The sequence below is a fragment of the Eschrichtius robustus genome, chromosome 1, assembly GCF_028021215.1.
Source record: "Eschrichtius robustus isolate mEscRob2 chromosome 1, mEscRob2.pri, whole genome shotgun sequence".
In the NCBI taxonomy this organism is placed as follows: Eukaryota; Metazoa; Chordata; class Mammalia; order Artiodactyla; family Eschrichtiidae; genus Eschrichtius; species Eschrichtius robustus.
The window spans coordinates 183,040,795-183,056,110 of NC_090824.1; the positions used below are offsets into that span (position 1 = coordinate 183,040,795).

The 15,316-nt window shown below is 38.8% G+C and overlaps 1 protein-coding gene across 18 annotated transcripts in view; it reads left to right on the top strand.

Moving 5' to 3' along the window:
- The window catches only part of PARD3 (par-3 family cell polarity regulator), a 625,594-nt gene that overhangs the window by 466,695 nt on the left and 143,583 nt on the right, over window positions 1-15,316 (top strand). For all 18 annotated transcript variants that reach the window (XM_068560845.1, XM_068560771.1, XM_068560818.1 and 15 more), the window contains one exon: window positions 774-1,016. In XM_068560845.1, coding sequence (XP_068416946.1) covers window positions 774-1,016 — 243 coding nt within the window. The remainder of the gene's footprint in view (window positions 1-773; window positions 1,017-15,316) is intronic.

The window sequence follows — 15,316 nt, forward strand, 5'->3', positions numbered from 1 at the left end:
ATTATCTTCAACTAACTAAGACCATCTTAGGACATATATTATTTCAATAGGTTGAAGAGGACTTTGTACCAAGTAGCTTAATAAAATCTTAGGAAATATTTAAACATATCTTCAGTAAAAGGGGTTATTTAAGGTCTGTTTCTTAGTTATAACACAGGCAAGTTTTATTTCAAAATTTGATTAGATACATGCCTTCTTGTCCTTTATCTCAGGATTTGCCAGTTCTGTATACATCACATAAAATCAAAGTCAGTATCATTAAACTGAGATCTTCTTTTGCCATTAATAAAGAATTGTGGTGTGGATTCATGGTTAATCTTCATAATATGTTGAATGTGTATGGTATATTTGTAATGAGTAAGATTGTATATGGTGCACCCACACATAAATGTATACATATATAGTATATGTGTGTGTAACTTTTCAAGAAGTAACTTTTTGCCTCAAAAAATTTCATGAGTAAAACCCAAGTGGATGCCTAAAACTATTCCTAGTGAATTTTGAAAGCTAGTTAATAAGTGATAATTTAAGTGAAGATGTAAATCATGACTATGTCTTACTGACATGAACAAAGCTATCTGAAATGATAATTTTTGAGCATCCATGACATTACCCTGACAATCTAGAATGAATATAACATCGTTTATCCTATCTATCTTCTTAGAACTACATGAAATAATAGGTATTTTACAACGTATTTTGATGAATGTTTCTATATGCAGTTCTTAGGAAAGGCATAGTTTCTCTTGTTCCAACTTGTTCTAATTTTACAGGATTCAAGCCAAAACTCGAGAATTTAGGGAGCGACAGGCTCGGGAGCGTGACTATGCTGAAATCCAAGAATTTCATCGGACGTTTGGCTGTGATGATGAGCTGATGTACGGGGGAATTTCTTCCTATGAAGGTTCCATGGCTCTCAGCACCAGACCCCAGAGCCCGAGAGAAGGGCATATGATGGATGCTTTGTATGCCCAAGTGAAGAAGCCGCGGAATTCCAAACCTTTACCTGCAGACAGGTAGGCTCCTGGAGCAGTCAAGGTATTGCTTCCAAATCAACTTTTATATAGTTTGTGACAAGGGAGTAGATTGTTCATCAATTCTCAAACTAGAACTACCTTTTATTAATGGCCTTTAAAAACCCCTTGTGTCTAAGAGTATTGAGTTTACACAAATTGAAGCCTAATGGAAGGAACAGTAGAGATTTTGATAGCTTGTCTCATGATCCCCAAATATGTCATCTTGTTTTAAAATGGTTTCAGATGGGAGAACTACCTGTAGTTTATAACTCAAATAAGAAGCAAACTTGAAACTATGGTTCTTCTATTTAAGGCATATTTCCTTTTATTGCTAGGAGAGCCTCTAGTCGTGGTAGTTAAATAGATGGGCAGTGACATGATTTGTTCCAATTATGATTGATTTGGGCCACTTTTTTTTTTTTTGGTCACATGATTTCATATCATGAAAGAATTAGTGAATGAGATGTATAGTATAGCCAGTCTTCAAATTGCTTGTTAATAGCCACAGACCACAGGTCTGACCGTGTATATTAGTGTAGCACAGAGGAGTGCAATGCTGACCCTATGTTAATGGTTATATATTTATTTCAAATTTTATCTGAAACAATTTAGAAACAGATCTTCAGCTCCTTCATTTATGTATTCAAGCACCATATAAAGTTTAGTTCATGAAGAAAATAATATTCATTTCTTTTTATTTGAAACACATGCATACTATCATCATAAAGAATACACTCATTCCATCCCATCTTGTAGTGGCATCTTATAATCATTGCTGTATAATGAAGCTAGGCTTTAAAAATATTAGGTCTCACTTCAAACTAGTGTTTCTTTAGCACACATCAGATACCTGGAGGGCTTCTTAAAACACAGTTGGATTAACCCTTCACCAGAATTTTGATTCCGTAGGACTGGAGTGGAGCCTGAGAATTTGCATTTCTAACAAGTTCCCGGGTCTGATGCTGGTGCTGTACTTTATGAACCCCTACAAGACTAGAGATGCGTTGGAATTCCTTTGTCTCTAGCACCCATGTGTTATTTGGCTGCTTTATTTTGCAAGCTGTCTATGTTTTAGCTATTTACTTGCAGCTATTTTTAATAAAGGTTTGCAAAGGCAACAGGTAACCCTCAGGCAAACCCAGATAGAAACGTTTTAAAGAGTAGCAAAAGGAGAAGCAGATCTTAGGGAAAGCTAGTCGGATTGTTGTTCTGTTCTTTCTTTTTTGTTTGGTTTTGTGTGGTTTTAGCGTTTTTAAAAGTTGTTTTATGAAGATCTATTTGGTGTTGATTGTAATGAGTGAGCCTTGTAAGTTAACATAGGAGGCTTATGGTTTATTTAAACCCCTTTGGTGTTCACTGTGCTTATTGTCTAATACGGATGTATCAGGATTCAAAGAATAAGGTTATTATCAGAGAGTGACATTTTCTTAAGAAACTTTTACTAGGTTTTTGCTGTACTTGTGAAAGCTGTTGGTCAAAGGTCAAATCGCACTTGAAGGCCATGGATGCCCCGTGGCAAGTGTTTTCCCGGGAGAAGGCACGGCAGCAACACTGGCACTGCCAGTTAGTACCTCCTGGAGGAACTAAAAGAAAATTCGTTAACGTGTTATTGATCATTGATAAAAACATTGACCATTTTCAGCACTTTCCACATCTAGTTTGAAAATCTAAAAGACAGTGACTTATAGTGATTATTCACATGGCTCAGAAATACCCCCTGACAGAGCTGGGAGTCAGAAGGGGTCTCTCCAGCTCCTGGGGTCCAGAAATGGTTGCTTTAAACCCCCGTTTAAACCCCAGTGCCCTACGAGAGTCTAAGCCTCCTGAAGATCTCTGCAGATTTTCAAAAGGCCTTCTGTGTCCAGGGTCCTGACTACTAGCGTCCCCAGCATCCCAGCCTGCAGGCTCAGTTCTGCCCCAAGCTGACCTCAGACCGAAACTCAGCCTCCTAATTCATTTCCATCAAAATCCCACTCAACAACACGTTCCAGAGGAGGCTTTGGTCTTCGGGAGAAGAGCTCAGAATCACGTCATACACATCGGTATGTTCAAAGCCCCTCTCAGCCTCACTCAGGCACATCCCAGGCAACTATGTGTCAGGGATTTTACAGTTCTATGTACTAGTGTCCCAGAAGGGTGATTGGACTACAGACTTTCTAAGACGTGTCCAACTCAAGAGAGAGATAATTTATTTTTTTAAAATGAATCACAGAAATTTATGTTTTGTGTTTTTGTAATTATTATTTTTTCAGAGAATAAGCTGTCCATTGAACAATGATTTCACTAATCCAAAAAGTTGGGAATTATGGCACCTGTAAAGTATTTCTTCATCAACCTATAATTGAATTTGCATTTGGTTTGGAAATAATGGCATCACCTCCATTGCCTTTTTCTGTCAGAGTAAAAGCTGTAAAAAAGTGTTTCTCAGACTTGAGTAGCCTGGAGACTCTTTAAAAGATGATCTCTTGATACTGCCGCATAGAGTTAAATTGTTTTGATTATAATATTACTTAAATATGTATAAAAATAAAATAGGGCCAGACTCCTTCTGTTTATGGCCATTATGTAACTCTAAAACCAAAGATCTTTACAAATTAAATACAAACAAAACAGCAAAACCATTACATTCAAATGAACAACATTAGTTTAATGTGGCCAATAATGTTTTTTTAAAATCTAAAGTCTCACACCAATCATGAATATGGTGGTGGATGCTTCATGCCTGGTTCATTTCAGTTTGTTCGCTCCACAAGCCAAGGGCTGACTCAGTTCAGCCATCACTCTTCTCAGTTAGATTCTGCAGTTCTTTTGCATGTCTGTATCCTGTGACCTTTGACCTGTGTGCTACATCCATGCATCCTAATGCATGAAGTCCGACCTGCTTCTCTTACCATTAACTCGAGACAGTAAAAGTAGCATTTCTTGGTGCCTCTGTGTCTGTAAACTTAAATTCAGACAGTGAAATAACACACAAGATGATCTAGAATATGCTTCTATTAACTTTCTAAAAAGTTAAATGATGGAAACATAAAACTTGAAACTCCTCAGAGAGAGTTTTTACCCAATAAAGAAACTCCCACCAACTAACTAAATTTCGCCCGAGTTTGCCGTTGGTGTCGGATGAACTTTACTGTTCAAATTTTTGGATTTCATGGGAGCATTGCCAGTCCGTTGACAGTCTGAAGTGTAGCCTGAATCTGTTCTGGGGTTTTTATTGTTCAGTAAGAAAGCCATATTCTGAATTTCATTGCTTATAATTTTGATTGATCTAATGGAAATGTGGATCTGGTAGTCCCACGTGGAAATAACCAGGGATAATTTATTAAGTGCTGTGAATTTGATGTCAAAATGGGACACTTTCTCAATTTCCACATATTATTTATAAAATGCTTTTTCTAGGAGAGCTTCATACCCTGTCTGGCAATATTGTCCATGCCTGTTTAATTGGATTGACACACGAAATATTATCTGACTGTACCCTTTGGCCATTGTTACCACTATTTATTAATGCCCTTGGTAACATTCTGAGTTTTCATATTGGGTGGATGCCAGAGAAGTCACCCCTACCCTTCTGTTTTCTATGAATAACAAAGCTCAAACTCACAAAAGTGTTGGTGAACTTACTTTTATCCTGCTTATAACCAGAGACCTCAAAGATGTAGCTATTGTAAATGATTCCTAGTCCTATATCTCTTTGGCGGAGTGTATTTCCTATGTGATTGCTGCGTCTTCTGATGCAGCGCCTCTGTGTTCCCACGTTTCTCCCCCACCATGGGAGACACTGCTAGTCGCCTACCCAGCACCTCTTCTCCCCCTCTTCCTTACCTAATAGGATCCCCATTTTGTTCAGGCTGGCGATGTGCCCAGCTTAAAATTTTCAATTTCCCGGGCTCCCTTGCAGTAAGAGGTGACCATGTGACGTTATTCTGATGAATGAGCTAAGTGGGACTCACTTATAGGATCCACAGTCTCATAGGATGGGACTTTCTGCCAAGCTGGGTTTTTCCTGATGAAAATAGAGCCGACTCAGCTTTTTCCCTTTGCCATTTTCCCTTCTCCCTGCCTGGATTTGGATGGTGCCCTTAGATGGGGCTCATGTAATAAGGCTGAGGATGAAGGCCACATGGAGGAAGAGGGAGGCAGCCTGGGCCCTGGAGCAGTGGCTTCAGTCCTGGGATGCCCGCACTCTGCTCCTGTTACCTGGGAACTGAGCCCTTCCTTGCCTAAGTCTCCCTCTGTCAGGGTTCTGTTTCATGCCCAACACCATTCTGAGTTTAGGGAATCATGCACACAAGAGCCCAAGGGAATCATCATCTTTATATCAAGATTGTCTACACACTGGAGAACTACCCCCTAGTCAAATCATTGCCACAATATTTTGTGAAATTAAGTTAAGAATTGTGAGATTCTTCAGTGTCATTCAATAATCTTTTCTGCCTTTCGTTCTGCTAGCCTCTACTTAAAGAAATGTTATCAATCAAATGTCTGCTAGCATTTATCCTTCTTTTTTTATTGATGTATTTGAAGTATAATTGACATACAATATTGTATTAGTTTTGGGTGTATGACACACTAATTCAACATTTGTACACGTTGTGAAATGATCAGTGCAATATATAGTTACCATGTGTCACCGTGAAAAATTTTAAAAAATTGTTTCCCTTGTGATGAGAACTTTCAAGATTTGCTCTCTTAGCAGCTTTCAAATTTGCAGTGCAGTGTTACTGACAGCATTTATCATTCTTAACTCTGATATACCACTCTCTCTTACCTCTATCAATAATCCTCTTATAAAATCAGAAACTTTTTAAAAAATTTTCATTTATTTATTTATTTGGTTGCGCCGGGTCTTAGTTGCAGCACACGGACTTCTTCGTTGCGGCATGCGAACTCTTAGCTGAGGCATGCATGTGGGATCTAGTTCCCTGACCAGGAATCGAACCTGGACCCCCTGCATTGGGAGTGCAGAGTCTTACCCACTGCACTACCAGGGAAGTCCCCTGTCATAAAATCAGAGGCAGCTAAGTGTGATGTCCAAGATACACACTGCCTGACTTTGGTTCTGGACTCGTCCACCATCAGTGTGAACTCTGTGCTTCATTTTCCTCATCTGTAAAATGGGGATAATAGTGGTACTTACCTCATTAGGCTTGGGGTGGACTAAGTCAGTTAATATCTTTCAAGCACTTAGCACAGTGCCTGGTCCACAGTAAGCACTATTTAGGTGTTTGCTGTTGGTATTATAAGTTGGGCAATGGGCACTTACTCTCAGGAAAGCACAGCGTCCCCACCCGGATACAGAAACAAGCAAGGAATGAAAATGGAATTAATAAAGATGGTTTTATTCCTTATACTTAGCATACATATAAAAGTGTGGGGATGCAGTTCTCTGATGCCCACAGTTCAGTCATCAAGTAGGTTGGTCACTAAGTATTCTCCATAAATCACATCATATCATGAACCATTTCTCTTTAAATTAGGACTTACTGAGTTCAGTGTGAGGCATACCAGATTGCTTCTATAGTGTAAATACTTGGAAGAAAAAGTAGATGGTGGGTACTGGAAAAATGGCTTATTTGAGAATGAGTTAGGGGGATAGTGGTGTCAGGACACGAGTCATCAATTTCAGTCTGTTTTTTGCGAATTTGAAGGTATTCGTTTTGTACTTTCATGGAAGTCTTTGAAGTTCTTCCTGTTTTACTTTCGTGAAAGTTTTGCTGATTCCAAGCTTCAGTGCTCCATGGAGATACGGAGGCTTGGACTTCCCAAACCTTGGCGAAAATGTTGACATTCCTCTTTACATCAGATTGTCCTCTGGTGGGCCAGGCAGGTAGGGATCATACTCTTAAGAATTATGAAAGCCTGCATTCTAGAACAGTGATCTTTCACATTTTGGCATGTATATCAAGAACGTGGAGTGCTTCTCGCCAGTGTTGACCTCCACCCATTGGTATCCTGATGCAGTAGATCTGGCTGGGGACTAAGAACTCACATTTTCAACAAGCACCTCAGTTGACTAATGCAATTGGTCCATCCACCCTTTGAACAGTACTATTCTTGGGCTAATCAAAAACAAACTGGAACTCCATTATCGGTTGGTTTAGTAAGGTCTCTTTACAGTGAAGAGGTGAAATAATTTATAATTTATAATTTCCATATTGGGTACAGCTTTGACTGGGCATTCATAAATGCCCATTTTTCACCTATGACCGAATCATCATTTTATTCAGAAGGTCAGCCTGCAGGTGTGTTATTCATAAACTTTATTCAGTATTTCTTGACACTTACCAAAAAGTTTCTTTTCATGTAAATTATACAGTTTCAATTCAAAATTTCGTGTGCTTTGAATTCTAGCAAAGAATTGATGGAATGTCGGTCAGTAATGTTTTTTATTTATTTGAGGACACTATGCAATTCATATTTTTATAGTCAGGTCCCAGAATCTGTAGTTAAAAACTCCACAGAAAGACAGCTCTAATGGACATTTGCTGACTGTCACCATGCAATCATTTGCCACCAAGAGAGCATTGTCCTCAAACATAATTGAAATAAAACAGTTACTGCGCTGCTGTAAATCTAAATAGCAGGAAAATAGTAGGCTAGACTCCCCCAGCTTGCTGAGGACACCTTAATGGAAACATAAATACCATAATCATATGCTTTTTGCATGCATTTTACGACTAAAGAGAAAATGCCGATTTTAAAAGAAAAGACCTCTGTGAACTTGTTTTTTCCCCCATTAAAAACCGGAATCCAGTTGTGTCAAAAGAAGTCTGGCAAACACAGAACAAAACTAATTTTCTTAGCTACAGGCTGTTATTAAACAAGTGCTCTTTTTAAAAGGTTGGGTCATATAACAAAGTTGTATTTGCTATTCAAAAAGTCAAATACAATTTTATTTACTTACATTTAGTTATTTTTTTTTTAATCTCGGCTTTTCTTGAGATGTGAGAAAGTGATTTTCAAATGGAATCCGTCTCATTGTAACATGTGTTTTGCACATGTTTTGCTGATGAATGAGCTCCACCCTGGCCCCATCTAAGTGTCCCCACTAGCCATCTCTGACCTTGGCCAGCTCCATCCACCTCCTCTGTATGTGCCTGGACCACCTCTCTCTCCCTGCTTGCTGAGGATGGGTTTTCCTTCCTCTTGGCCGGCCCTGGGAGCACCCTTCTGGATCCCAGCCCCACCCCTACAAGGGGCCTGCTCCTCAGGCTTCCCCCCTGGTCCCTTCTTAGCCTGTGTGTCTCTGCTGTCACTTCTGCGTAGCTGGTGAACATGATGTCCTGATCATGCTGTTTAAAAAAAAAAAAAATTGTTTTTTAACCTCTGGCTATTCTCTGCCCTATTTTTCCTCTTCACTTCTAATCCAGACTTCTTGAAAGATTAATCTAGGATTGATAGAGACTGCTGTTTCTTCTTTCCTACATCTTGTTCACTCCATGTGGTAGGCATAATAATGGTCCCCCAAAGATGCCCCTGCCCTAGTCCCTGGAACCTGTAAATATGTTACTTCATGCAGGAAAAAGGACGCTGCAGATCGGATTACGTTAAAGATCTTAAAATGGGGACGTTTCCCTGGATTCTCCAGATGGGTCCAGTGGATCATAATTGAAGGAGGTGGGAGAGTCAAGGTTGGAGAGAGACTTGAAGATGTAGGCTGTTAAAAAAGGAAATCCTGCAATAGGCAACAGCAAAAATGAGCCTTGAGGACGTTACGCTAAATGAAATAAGTCAATCACAGAAGAAAAAATACTGCATAACTCAAATTTATATGAGGTATCTAAAATAGTCAAACTTAAAGAAGCAAAGAATAGAATCATAGTTGCCAGGGCTGCGGGAGAGGGAAATGGGGGATTGCTAATATATGGGTATGAAATTTCAGTTATGCAAGATGAAAAGCTTCCTGAGATCTGCTACACAACATTGTGCCCATAGATCAAAACACTGTATTGAATGCTTGTTGAAATGTAAATTGAAAATTTGTTGAGAAGGAAGATCTCATGTTAAGTGTTCTTACCACAATAAATTTTTAAAATGTGCAAAAAAAAAAAAAAAAAAAAAGATGCAGGCTGCTGCTGTGAAGACAGGAGGGAGCCTTGAGCCCAGGAGGGCGGTGGATTCTAGAAGGTGGTTAAAGCCAGAAGGCAGATTCTCCTCTAGAGCCTCCAGAGGGAACCAGCCCTGCTAGCACCTTGGTTTAAGCCCAGTGAAACCAATTTCAGACTTCTGACCTCCAGCACCCAAATATGATAAACTGTAGTTATCTTAAGGCAGTAGGTTTGTGGGCATTGGTTCCAGCAACCATGCTGTGTTAGTTTCCCAGTGGCCTCCTGGACTCCTGGTTTAGTGAACACTTCTGTTCTTTCCCTCTGGGTCACTCTGGCTTCCGTGAAACTCTGTTCTCTTAGTTTCTATGTACAATACTGCTATCTCTTGCTTCCTCCTTCCTTTCTGACTATTCCTTCACTGTCTCTTTAGAGAGTCTCTTCTATTTGTCCCCTAACTTTGGATCCCCTAAGGGAATAGCTATGGACCACTGCTATTCTCTACACGTTCCTTTTGGGTTTTTTTTTTTTTTTGAATTTATACCTTTAATAAAAGAAGATAATTTCAGCTCTTAGAAAAACAATATTAATGTCAGTACTTGTAATGAATAACTCATCCTATTTACATATTATTGATTTTTTTAAATTTTAACCAAAGTTTGGAAAGAAGAAGAAATTATAAAATTAATAGTGGAAGGCCATTTTCTTTTTTTTTTTAATTTTTGAATTTTATTTAATTTATTTTTTTTATACAGCAGGTCCTTATTAGTCATCAGTTTTATACACATCAGTGTATACATGTAAATCCCAATCTCCCAATTCATCACACCACCACCCCCAACCCCTGCCGCTTCCCCCCCTTGGTGTCCATACGTTTGTTCTCTACATCTATGTCTCTATTTCTGCCCTGCAAACCCTATACCATTTTTCTAGGTTCCACATATATGCGTTAATATATGATATTTGTTTTTCTCTTTCTGACTTACTTCACTCTGTATGACAGTCTCTAGATCCAACCACGTCTCTACAGATGACCCAATTTCATTCCTTTTCATGGCTGAGTAATATTCCATTGTATATATGTACCACATCTTCTTTATCCATTTGTCTGTTGATGAGCATTTACGTTGCTTCCATGACCTGGCTGTTGTAAATAGTGCTGCAATGAATATTGGGGTGCATGTGTCTTTTTGAATTGTGGTTTTCGCTGGGTGTATGCCCAGTAGTGGGATTGCTGGATCATATGGTAATTCTATTTTTAGTTTTTTAAGGAACCTCCATACTGTTCTCCATAGTGGCTGTGGAGAACAATTTACATTCCCACCAACAGTGCAAGAGGGTTCCCTTTTCTCCACACCCTCTCCAGCATTTATTGTTTGTAGATTTTCTGATGATGCCCATTCTAACTGGTGTGGGGTGATACCTCATTGTAGTTTTGATTTGCATTTCTCTAATAATTAGTGATGTTGAGCAGCCTTTCATGTGCTTCTTGGCCATCTGTATGTCTTATTTGGAGAAATGTCTAGGTCTTCTGCCCATTTTTGGATTGGGTTGTTTGTTTTTTTAATACTGAGCTGCATGAGCTGTTTATATATTTTTCAGATTAATCCTTTGTCCATTGATTCGTTTGCAAATATTTTCTCCCATTCTGAGGGTTGTCTTTTTGTCTTGTTTATGGTTTCCTTTGCTGTGCAAAAGCTTTGAACTTTCATTAGGTCCCATTTGTTTATTTTTGTTTCTATTTCCATTACTCTAAGAGGTGGATCAAAAAAGATCTTGCTGTGATTTATGTCAAAGAGTGTTCTTCCTATGTTTTCCTCTAAGAGTTTTATAGTGTCTCGTCCTACATTTAGGTCTCTAATCCATTTTGAGTTTATTTTTGTGTATGGTGTTAGGGAATGTTCTAATTTCATTCTTTTATATGTAGCTGTCCAGTTTCCCCAGCACCACTTGTTGAAGAGACTGTCTTTTCTCCATTGTATATCCTTGCCTCCTTTGTCATAGATTAGTTGGCCATAGGTGCGTGGGTTTATCTCTGGGCTTTCTATCTTGTTCCATTGATCTATGTTTCTGTTTTTGTGCCAGTACCATATTGTCTTGATTACTGTAGCTTTGTAGTATAGTCTGAAGTCAGGGAGTCTGTTTCCTCCAGCTCCGTTTTTTTCCCTCAAGACTGCTTTGGCTATTCGGGGTCTTTTGTGTCTCCATACAAATTTTAAGATTTTTTGTTCTAGTTCCGTAAAAAATGCCATTGGTAATTTCATAGGGATTGCATTGAATCTGTAGCTTGCCTTGGGTAGTATAGTCATTTTCACAATATTGATTCTTCCAATCCAAGAACATGGTATATCTCTCCATCTGTTGCTATCATCTTTAATTTCTTTCATCAGTGTCTTATAGTTTTCTGCATACAGGTCTTTTGTCTCCCTAGACAAAAGGTTTATTCCTAGGTATTTTATTCTTTTTGTTGCAATGGTAAGTGGGAGTGTTTCCTTGATTTCTCTTTCAGATTTTTCATCATTAGTGTATAGGAATGCACGAGATTTCTGTGCATTAATTTTGTATCCTGCAACTTTACCAAATTCATTGATTAGCTCTAGTAGTTTTCTGGTGGCATCTTTAGGATTCTCTATGTATAGTATCCTGTCATCTGCAAAGTGACAGTTTTACTTCTTCTTTTCCAATTTGGATTCCTTTTATTTCTTTTTCTTCTCTGATTGCCGTGGCTAGGACTTCCAAAACTATGTTGAGTAATAGTGGTGAAAGTGGACATCCTTGTCTTTTTCCTGATCTTAGAGGAAATGCTTTCAGTTTTTCACCATTGAGAATGATGTTTGCTGTGGGTTTGTCATATATGGCCTTTATTATGTTGAGGTAGGTTCCCTCTATGCCCACTTTCTGGAGAATTTGTATCATAAATGGATGTTGAATTTTGTCAAAAGCTTTTTCTGCATCTATTGAGATGATCATATGGTTTTTATTCTTCAATTTGTTACTGTGGTTTATCACATTGATTGATTTACATATACTGAAGAATCCTTGCATCCCTGGGATAAATCCCACTTGATCATGGTGTATGATCCTTTTAATGTGTTGTTGGATTCTGTTTGCTAGTGTTTTGTTGACGATTTTTACATCTATATTCATCAGTGATACTGGTCTGTAATTTTCTCTTTTTGTACTATCTTTTTCTGGTTTTGGTGTCAGGGTGATGGTGGCCTCACAGAATGAGTTTGGGAGTGTTCCTTCCTCTGCAATTTTTTGGAAGAGTTTGAGAAGGATGGATGTTAGCTCTTCTCTAAATTTTTGACAGAATTCACCTGTGAAGCCATCTGGTCCTGGACTTTTGTTTGTTGGAAGATTTTTAATCACAGTTTCAATTTCATTACTTGTGATTGGTCTGTTCATATTTTCTGTTTCTTCCTGGTTCAGTCTTGGAAGGTTATACCTTTCTAAGAAGTTGTCCATTTCTTTCAGGTTGTCCATTTTATTGGCATAGAGTTGCTTGTAGTAGTCTCTTAGGATGCTTTGTATTTCTGCGGTGTCTGTTGTAACTTCTTTTTCATTTCCAATTCTATTGATTTGAGTCCTCTCCCTCTTTTTCTTGATGAGTCTGGCTAATGGTTTATCAATTTTGTTTATCTTCTCAAAGAACCAGCTTTTAGTTTTATTGATCTTTGCTGTTGTTTTCTTTGTTTCTATTTCATTTGTTTCTTCTCTGATCTTGATGATTTCTTTCCTTCTGCTAACTTTGGGTTTTGTTTGTTCTTCTTTCGCTAGTTCCTTTAAGTGCAAGGTTAGATTGTTTCTTTGAGATATTTCTTGTTTCTTGAGGTAGGCTTGTATAGCTATAAACTTGCCTCTTAGAACTGATTTTGCTGCATCCCATAGGTTTTGGATCGTCTTGTTTTCATTGTAATTTGTCTCTAGATATTTTTTGATTTCCTCTTTGATTTCTTCAGTGATCTCTTGGTTATCTAGTAACGTAGTGTTTAGCCTCCATGTGTTTGTGTTTTTTACGTTTTTTTCCTTGTAATTCATTTCTAATCTGATAGTGTTGTGGTCAGAAAAGATGCTTCATATGATTTCAATTTTCTTAAATTTACTGTGGCTTGATTTGTGACCCAAGATGTGATCTATCCTGGAGAATGTTCCATGCGTACTTGAGAAGAAAGTGTAATCTGCTGTTTTTGGATGGAATGTCCTATAAATATCAATTAAATCGATCTGGTCTGTTGTGTCATTTAAAGCTTCTGTTTCCTTCTTTATTTTCATTTTGGATGATCTGTCCATTGGTGTAAGTGAGGTGTTAAAGTCCCCCAGTATTATTGTGTAACTGTCGATTTCCTCTTTTAGAGCTGTTAGCAGTTGCCTTATGTATTGAGGTGCTCCTATGCTGGGTGCATATAGATTTATAATTGTTATATCTTCTTCTTGGATTGATCACTTGATCGTTATGTAGTGTCCTTCCTTGTCTCTTGTAACATTCTTTATTTTAAAGTCTATTCTATCTGATATGAGTATTGCTATTCTAGCTTTCTTTTGATTTCCACTTGCATGGAATATCTTTTTCCATCCCCTCACTTTCAGTCTGTATGTGTCCCTAGGTCTGAAGTGGGTCTCTTGTAGACAGCATATATATGGGTCTTGTTTTTGTATCCATTCAGCAAGCCTGTGTTTTTTGGTCGGAGCACTTAATCCATTCACGTTTAAGGTAATTATCGATATGTATGTTCCTGTGACCATTTTCTTAATTGTTTTGGGTTTGTTTTTGTAGGTCCTTTTCTTCTCTTCTGTTTCCCACTCAGAGAAGTTCCTTTAGCATTCATTGTAGAGCTGGTTTGGTGGTGTTGAATTCTCTTAGCTTTTGCTTGTCTGTAAAACTTTTGATTTCTCCATTGAATCTGAATGAGATCCTTGCCAGGTAGAGTAATCTTGGTTGTAGGTTCTTCCCTTTCATCACTTTAAATATATCATGCCACTCCCTTCTGGCTTGTAGAGTTTCTGCTGAGAAATCAGCTGTTAACCTTATGAGAGTTCCTTTGTATGTTATTTGTCGTTTTTCCCTTGCTGCTTTCAATAATTTTTCTTTGTCTTTAATTTTTGCCACTTTGATTACTGTGTCTCTGTGTGTTTCTCCTTGGGTTTATCCTGTGTGTGACTCTCTGTGCTTCCTGGACTTGGGTGGCTATTTGCTTTCCCATGTTAGGGAAGTTTTCGACTATAATCTCTTCAAATATTTTCTCTGGTCCTTTCTCTCTCTCTTCTCCTTCTGGGACCCCTATAATGCGAATGTTGTTGTGTTTAATGTTGTCCCAGAGGTCTCTTAAGCTGTCTTCATTTCTTTTCATTCTTTTTTCTTTATTCTGTTCCACAGCAGTGAATTCCACTATTCTGTCTTCCAGGTCACTTGTCTGTTCTTCTGCCTCAGTTATTCTGCTATTGATTCCTTCTAGTGTATTTTACATTTCGGTTATTGTATTGTTCATCTCTGTTTGTTTGTTCTTTCATTCTTCTAGGTCTTTGTTGAACATTTCTTGCATCCTCTCGATCTTTGCCTCCATTGTTTTTCCGAGGTCCTGGATCATCTTTACTATCATTATTCTGAATTCTTTTTCTGGAAGGTTGCCTATCTCCACTTCATTTAGTTGTTTTTCTGGGGTTTTATCTTGTTCCTTCATCTGGTACATAGCCCTCTGCCTTTTCATCTTGTCTATCTTTCTGTGAATGTGGTTTTTGTTCCACAGGCTGCAGGATTGTAGTTCTTCTTGCTTCTGCTGTCTGCCCTCTGGTGGATGAGGCTATCTAAGAGGCTTGTGCAAGTTTCCTGATGGGAGGGACTGGTGGTGGGTAGAGCTGACTGTTGCTCTGGTGGGCAGAGCTCAGTAAAACTTTAATCCGCTTGACTGCTGATGGGTGGGGCTGGGTTCCCTCCCTGTTGATTGTTTTGCCTGAGGCAACCCAACACTGGAGCCTACCTGGGTCTTTGGTGGGGCCAATGGCCGACTCTGGAAGGGCTCACGCCAAGGAGTACTTCCCAGAACTTCTGCTGCCAGTGTCCTTGTCCCCATGGTGAGCCACAGCCACCGCCCACCTCTGCAGGAGACCCTCCAACACTAGCAGGTAGGTCTGGTTCAGTCTCCCCTAGGGTCACTGCTCCTTCCCCTGGGTCCTGATGCACACACTACTTTGTGTGTGCCCTCCGAGAGTGGAGTCTCTGTTTCCCCCAGTCCTGTTGAAGTCCTGCAATCA